The following is an 8,471-nucleotide window of genomic DNA, read 5'->3' on the forward strand; positions in this document are numbered from 1 at the left end:
TTTATTTTTCATAAAGTTCTAAAAACGGCAAAAGAACAGAGTGAAGAGGTGGACGGAGAACAAGAATTTAAAACTGGTACGAAAGTTCGACGACGAAAGAAGACACGACAATTTGACTACGAGCACCATGACGAAACGCCAGAAGATAAATATAGAGTGAATGTTCACATGGCATATTCCGGTAATTGGACCACATATTTTTATTAAGCTATATAAAACCCAACAAGTTTCGTAAGTCGTTTGACTTACATCTTCCGGGGTAAAAGGTAACTTAAAGTTTAAAACACCAAGAAAAGAGAAATTATTAATAATAGTTCATACTATATAGTTGTAGCCGTCTAACTATTCATAAAATTAAAAATCAGAATGCGGATTCAAAGCAGTGCTGAGTTTAAACAATGCTGGATGATGCCACGTTCTGTTGTTCACGATCATAATGTCCGAGGTATATTTTTAATTAAAGCTGACCAAACTTGGTGGAGAATTAAGCTTCCATACCATACCACTTCCACTGGCCACAATGTACTCTGGCAGAAAACAATACATAGAAAAAACTGTTACATAAGGAAATTCAAAGAAGCTGCGAATATGCTTAAAATCCCACAATGCAATAAAAGGCGAGGCTTAATTCTCCACCAAATTTTGTCACTTTTATAAAAAATATACCTCAGTCAGACCTCGGACTTTATGAAAGTGAACAACAGAACGTGGCATCATCCAGCATTGTTTACCCTTCAACAAAACTTTGGGAAGCGCTGTTCTAGAGGACATGTATGATATTATTATTATTACGTGACAACCCCAGGAAGTCCAAAGACTCATCGAGGGAGGGCACCTCTGCAACTTTCTGTCTCCACCACTCAATCCTCCAACTACAACGAATCACAATTATACTAACGCCATCTACCGCCGATCACCACTACTAGTATTTTTACAGTATTTTCAGACAATCACAAACATCCATGCCCACAGCATGATTCGAACCCAGAGCCTTTTGGCTGGAGAGAGGATGTGCTAACCACTCGGCCAACCATGCCAGCTCGACATGGTTGGTCAAGTGTTAGCTTCACTTACCCATTTCTCTCTACTTGGAAAAATAACAAAATATGAGAATGTATGTTTTGTTGATGTATCTTCATACCCAAATGAAATGCCTTGATAATAATAATAATAAATATATATACTTGATATGAGGATCAAAACACCAAGTTAATAATTTTAAGTATTTACTCCAAACACAAATCTATTACAATCAATACATGCATTACTTAATAATCAGCAATCCTGAACAGATTAGCATTAAGACCAACTCTGAATCAAATTAACTTATACATGCAATGTATAAGTACATTTGATTCAAAAAAAGCAAAATAAAACTAAACAAATGCATTTAACATTAACATCAGAATCTTCAATAGTTGGATTTACAAAACTGTCATAACAGTCATCGCAAACAATATTGCTATGCTGAAAGCATAATAGTTTTACAATGCTTGCAAAAATATCTTGATAAGCGACTCGTTTTGTATGCATAGCACATAAAACTTTTTCTTTTTCTGTTTGTCGAGGGAGCCGTATTTATGTCGTCATTAGAACTTCCTTCAAATTGTGTCTGAAATTGATGAAGTTTCAGGTGTAAAGGACTATTCACATCTGTAGAGATTTCTGAACGCCTTTTTATTTGTTCTGACACTAACTGCATTACAAGATTTCCAATAAATATTCTGCACCGTATTTTCACATTGTTGTTCACCATATGAATAATCTGACCATTTATATTTATATTTATATTTATGAGCTATACTGACATCGGAGCTCGCGGTATCTCTCAGATACAATTTATTATCAAATATCACAAAGCTTTACAAAAAAAAATGTGTTCAACCAGACTGATAGCAAAAAAAAAAAAAAAAAAAAAGTGCAGAATACCACTCGAAACACGCACGCGCAGCTAAAATATCAATTTCAATTATAGTTCGCCCACTGTTTGTAGATGCCTCCTTGGCATTTTGCCAAGAATAGTCGATTCATGCTGAAGGGGAGAAAGCAATGAAGGATGTACGAATTGGTCCAACATGCGAAATCACGTGCTTTCTTGTCTGTCGCTGTACTAGTAATAGCTTGATTTTTATTGTCGCTTTTTTGCATTTTTTTTTATTATTAATTTATATGATGGATCCAGTACAGTCAACAAGTTCTGTTGTTAAACGTTTCAGTAGCTCTTGCAAAAGAATATTGAATAATGTGCTGATATTCTGCGAAAAAAATCGTCTCCTTGTTCTCCTTTCTCAAGTCATAAAACGTGCAAGTGCAATTGCGGGCGTATCGGGGTCGACTATTAAAAGAATTCGTAGGGAATCAAAAGGTGAAGGTAAGCCAAAATTGAAATCTCCTAAAAAAAAAAAGCGCCAGAGTAAAGAAAAACCATCGAAACCGTAGCTTTGAATGATTTTGATGTAGACGTTATAACTATTCACGAATTTTACGTGGTCGAGAAAAGAGTGCCAACTGTTCCGAAATTGATTCCTGTGCTTAAAGAAAAAATTAATTTTCCTTGGAAAAGAGAAACTTTAAGGAAAATACTTCATGAAATCGGATTTTGTTTTAAAAAGTCCCAGAATAAAAGGAAACTTATCATGGAACGAAGTGACATTATTTTATCTAGAACGCAGTATTTGAGAGCAGTAAGATGTTTCAGGGAGAAAAAAAAAACGATTGTATATCTAGATGAAACTTGGATTGATAGTAATTTAACTTATGGAAAATGTTGGCAGTCTAAAGAAGAATGTGGAGTGTTACAAACCGGAAATGCCTCGCGGCGCATAATAATTTTGTGTGCGGGTGGAGAAATGTTTTTTTTTTACCGAATTCAAACTTACTATACAAAGCCAATTACCATAGGCAAATGAATTCTACGATCTTCGAAAAGCGGGCAGACGAAAAACTGATTCCAAACCTTCCAAAAATGCTGTTGTTATAATTGATAACGCTTCATATCACACTATTCGATCAAACAAAGTTCCAAATTGGTCTAATAAGAAGCAAGTTCTTATGGATTGGCTATCTAAAAATAACATTTCTCATTCCCCAGATATGCGAAAAATTGAATTGCTTAATTTGGTCAAAATAAACCCGCCCACAACTAAACTATTTAAATTCGACACGATGCTCAAAGAAAATGGATTTCTAGCTTTGAGGCTACCACCATATCATTGAGATATTAATACTATTGAGTATGTTTGGGCAGAAGTGAAAACTTTCATTCGCCATCGCAACGTAACTGGAGATATTGACATGTCGAAATTTTTAAGCTTTCAGAACAGGCGATTGAGAGTATTACAGTTCAAAACTGGGGAAAATATTGCTTTCATGTCACCTCATTGGAAAATATGTATTGGGACAGACACGGAATTATCGAAGAATTATGCGAACCTTTGGTGATCAGTTTAAGTGATGGCGATTCGGACACCGAATCAGATGACTATGAAGATTAAAAGGATTTGATAATGGTATTTTTGCATGGGTTGTTAAAAGAGTCACAACATGTCATAAATAATTAATCGGTTTAGGACATTAAAGTGTCTCAATTCTCTGAACTGTAAGTTTAAAATATCTAAGTTCATTTGAAAAAAATTTCCGTTTTTCTGTATAATTATTTTTATTTAATAGAAAACTTTCTTAAAAATAAACTTTGTTAAATTTTTGTTTTATGCTATGCCTTTTTAATTTTGTTAATACTCTACGTACATTTTTCCAACTGTTATACAAGCAAAATAGTTACACTTTAAAAACTACAATGTTCGTAAAAGAAAAGCTAAATTTTCCGACCTGTAATAATAAATAAACACATCCCAGAAGACAGATTGATTACCTTATTATCGGAATGGATTCTCCTTTTTCTGACATGCGCAGAAGTGTCGAGGGACCTCTAATCGGTGGGCGAACTATAGCAAGTATCTGTCAGATCTGCCGGGACCTCCGCAGGGTCAAATATCACAAATTTTTGCATAACACGTGTTAAACCAAACTGACAGCAACAAAAGTGCAAAATAGCACTTGTAATATACTCACGCGCAGCTACTCATGACCTTCAACCTATACAATAGATAGGTTAAAGATGCATCTGTCAGATCACATGCGAGTGCCCGAGTGTTAAGCAGAGTCATGAGGCAGGCTCCCCCTATACTACACTCTGTCGACGGTACAGATCCCAGGGATTATCGAAATAAAAATAATTATTTGGAGCTTATATAATTAGAATAAAATATAATTATCTTTATAAATATGTATATATAAATTTAAACTTTTTTTTTAAATTTTTTCTGCCTCCAGTATAATTGTAACATAAACTCTTATGTTAAAAAAAGTTTTCCGCCCTTTTACTTTTCCGCCAGCGGCATTCGCCCACTTCGCCCCTGCCTCGCGCCGGGACTGGATATGTACTCGTGTATATCAAACCCACAAGCAAAAAATATAAAATAATTTAACAAACGAATAAAGAACTGTACAAATGCAAACAATAGGGTTTTTTTTGGAGGGGGGGGGGTAGAGCAATGCCATAGCATCAGAAACCTGCATTAGTTGAATGCTAATAGTGTATGAGAGATGGTAAAGGAGTGCTTGAGGGAAGTGATAGCAGATTGCATACATAGAGCCAGAAGAATAAATCAAGTGGGAGTTAAATGGATAAAAATTCATCATTAACATGAGCTGGGAGGGAAAAAAAGTGAAGGGAAATAAAGGAGAAAGGTGACCATCAGGCACATGAGCAGTGCAAACCACATGCCAAAAGGGTGACCAGTATGGTAAGAAAGGCAACAGGCTGTGAGAGGAAATTATTGGTGTAGGCCATTGATATTCTCAAAGATTTCTTTTGGAATATGGCAAGTAAAAAGAACAATGGTTATGAAGCATAATTTTAATATTTAGTTTAATCCTTTTCCCAAATGTAAGCAAAAAAATTTTTGCGCCTGACGTATCTTCAGGCTGGGACAACTCGTAGTAAAGGTGGACCAAGCTCTCATCACTCCTTGATAGAACTGTACTCCAGGAGTTTGATGAGGCCAGGAACTTGGGAGTGTTGGTGGATAGGGAGATGAAGTTTAGGGGACACATTGCAAAAGTGGCTAAATCAGCTCATCAAGTCACTTGGTTGTTGAAAAATACTTTGACGAGCAGAGACAAGCAAGTTATTGTACCTCTGTACTGAGCCTTGATAAGACCCCATCTCGACTACTGTGCCCAGATTTGGTCACCTAGGAATAAAGATAGGCTAATGTGACTATAAATTTTGATGAAAGATACACATCTTTCATACACTTTTCCCTCAAAACAATATCGTACTATAATAGCTAGTTGGTCATTGTGGGAAAAATCTTGTGTCGAGTCCATCACAATTGAGTAGCACTTTACATCGTCACTATTTTTCAGCTATAATTCTTTTTATTACTTGTTTTCCCATAATCTCTATTATTTGTTCATAAACTGTTTTTGATAAGTACGAAGTGAAAGGCTTTGGTCGCCGTTCTCGTTGTTGGATATGTTTGCACATGAATGGATCGAACTCTGCTAGTAATTCCAGAGCCCCCATAAAATTACCATTGTGCAGAGAGCCAAATATTTCCTCGTGACCTCTGAATGCTAAGCCTCTTACACTTAAATATTTCACAACTGCAATAACACGTTTTAGGACATTGTGGTAATATTCCGTATCTTTTCCTAGTTGCTCCTGCAACTGTGTGTCAATAACAGACTTATTTTCTTTACGTGTTAACCATACTAACAATGATTTCCTATGTTCATTAGAATTTTCGTGACTTTCTAAACATGGTCCTATATGTTTCCAATCAGAGAATCCGGCTATGTATTGAGAAGGGATTTCAGAGAAACGTTTGCACACTAGACAAAAAAACACTTCCCATACTGGTAGAATAGCACAACCAGGACCTTTCCAGTAATTGACCATTTTTAATTTTTTTCGCAAAGAACTTATTTGAAAATGATCTGTTTTGTTCTTTGTAATACCTTGTTGAAAAAACTGGATATATATTTTTTGGATCTTTATTTTGGAAATAAGTCATTTCATGTGAGAGACAGTGATTAATAAAATTATCATTTAGCTGTGTAGGCCAGTGCTTCCCAAACTTATGGATGCCAAGGTCCCCTTTGGAAAAATTAAAACATTTCACGGCCCCCATCGAAAAAACAAATCGCAATACAGACACATATTATTATAATATTTATTGTATTTATATTTAATACAATTTATATTCAAGATTTTGGTTTATAATCTTTTTTGTGTTGCTTATCAATACCTTTGAAATGAAAGTTATATGAATAAGCATATATTTACTAATATTCATTAATCGCCGAAATACGTAAGAAGCAAAATTTGTTAACCAACACCAATGTGCGATTTTTTCCATTGAAATATAAAAAAAAAACAAAAAAGAAATAATAAAATTTAAATATGTTTCTTTTAAGATTAAAAAAATCTACTGTGTCTTAAAACATTTTAAATTTGTTTTCTTTATTTCACGGCTCCCCTCAACAAAACATGCGGCCCCCAAGGGGGCCGCGGCCCACAGTTTGGGAAGCGCTGGTGCAGGCCACACACCTACGTCAACATATTTAGCAAGCAACTCTGCATTTTTTAAAGCCTCTTCTGTCTCTTTATCACTATCTTCTTGCAAAACAGCAGCAGATACTTCAGAGAGCTGGTCATCGTCTAGGTCTTGTATATTTTTATATGATACTGAATGTCCGTCAACGTCAACTTTGTTTTTAGAGGTTCTCGCTTGTGATTTTAGTCCTAGTAATTCTTCGTTATTGTTATATACATTTTGTTATTTTTTCTGTTTCTCTTCGGTTAAGTTTCTCTTTCGCTTATTACTGCACCTATATCGTTTAGATTTTCATTTTTATTTTCCAATACAAAAAAATTTGAAATTTTGGCACATTTACTTCTTTCTTTTTCTCTATTTAATTGTATTTTTCGTTTTTCAGCTCCGTTTTTATATTTTCTACCAGACATTTTTTAGGTATTTATTTAACCTGAAAATAAATAAAAAAAAACCTAAAAAAAATTCACCACCATATTAGGTTGTTTAACGTTTAATGTATATTTATTTAGTATTTAGTAAACTTTGCCGATACTTACCAGTGAAGAAACGAAACACCTGAGCAGTACACTTCGCCGAACAAATGACTATTTAATATTCAACTATACTGTACTATACATCAGAGCTTCCCAAACTGTGGGCCGCGGCCCCCTTGGGGACAGTAGGTTTTGTTGAGGGGGGCCGTGAAATAATGAAAACAAATTTAAAAAATGTTTTAAGACTAGGTAGATTTTTTTTATTTTAAAAGAAACGTATTTAACTTTAATTATTTATTATTTCTTTTTTGTTATTTTTTATATTTTAATGGAAAAATTCACACATTGGTGTTGGTTCACAAACTTTTCTTCCTGCGTATTTCGGCGCTTAATGAATATTAGTAAATATTGCTTATTCATATGTTTCATTTCAAAGCAGTGGTTAATTGTTTTTACTTCGAATGCTCTCCAAGAAAGCTCCAAATCTTCCTGTCCCTTTCATCACGCATTCGTAATCAGGGACTGTTGATATTGACTTTATATACATATCAAAACTCGTTTTATATTATCACTGTCATCCGAGCTAGTTTTCTGTTACCAATAAAAGTTTCGCATATACTTCACACATGAAAAAAAGCTTAAACAAGTTCATGGGGGGAGATAGCAACTCGCTTGCAGTGGTAAACAACACGCCCTCCCTAACAGCCACTATACTGCAGAGGCAATAAAAACAAGTACTTTTATTATGCCAATGAATAAGGTATGAGGAGTCTGTTTAATATATTTCTCAACAAATAGTGCAATTAGAGACAACTGGGATAAAAACACACTAATGAATGAATCACATGTCCCCTCATACAGAAACTATGCTGTATAGACTGAAACAAAACCATATGCTGCATGGGCAAACACAGTATCTAACTAAAAACTATTGTTATTCCCAAGGCAGCAATAAAATTCAACCGAACGTGTTAAAATTCGTAAAAGTGTTAAAACTAAGTAATATATATATATATATATATATATATATATATATATATATATATATATATATATATATATATATATATATATATATATATATATATATATATATATATATATATATATAATGAATGTTATGGCAGTTTCACATATGGAATTCGGTTGAAGAGAGTTAGCATTTCAACTCAATTGTCAGCTATGCTTTTATCTTTCGGTTGCGCGATCTTTTGTTAATACCGCACCAATCATATGCACGTTCTAACAACCTGCCTTTGCTGCCTGTTTCGCGTTAGGCTTAATTACCTTAAAGGGAGAAAAGTCACAAAAGAGAAAAATGTTCCTGGTCCGGGGATTCCCTTATTCAGGTAATATTCACTAATTTCATATTATC

At 34.3% G+C, this 8,471-nt stretch overlaps 1 protein-coding gene across 1 annotated transcript; it reads right to left on the bottom strand.

Moving 5' to 3' along the window:
- Nucleotides 1-5,419: 5,419 nt before the first annotated feature.
- On the bottom strand, nucleotides 5,420-5,965 carry LOC150110668 (uncharacterized). Its single transcript, XM_090404387.1, has one exon. It carries the CDS (start codon nucleotides 5,963-5,965, stop codon nucleotides 5,420-5,422), a length of 546 nt encoding a protein of 181 aa, XP_090260513.1.
- Between the last annotated feature and the right edge of the window lie 2,506 nt (nucleotides 5,966-8,471).

Source organism: Typopeltis vanoorti, chromosome 1 (assembly GCF_054136105.1).
Source record: "Typopeltis vanoorti isolate ZY-2024b chromosome 1, IOZ_Tvanoo_1.0, whole genome shotgun sequence".
Taxonomy (NCBI): Eukaryota; Metazoa; Arthropoda; class Arachnida; order Uropygi; family Thelyphonidae; genus Typopeltis; species Typopeltis vanoorti.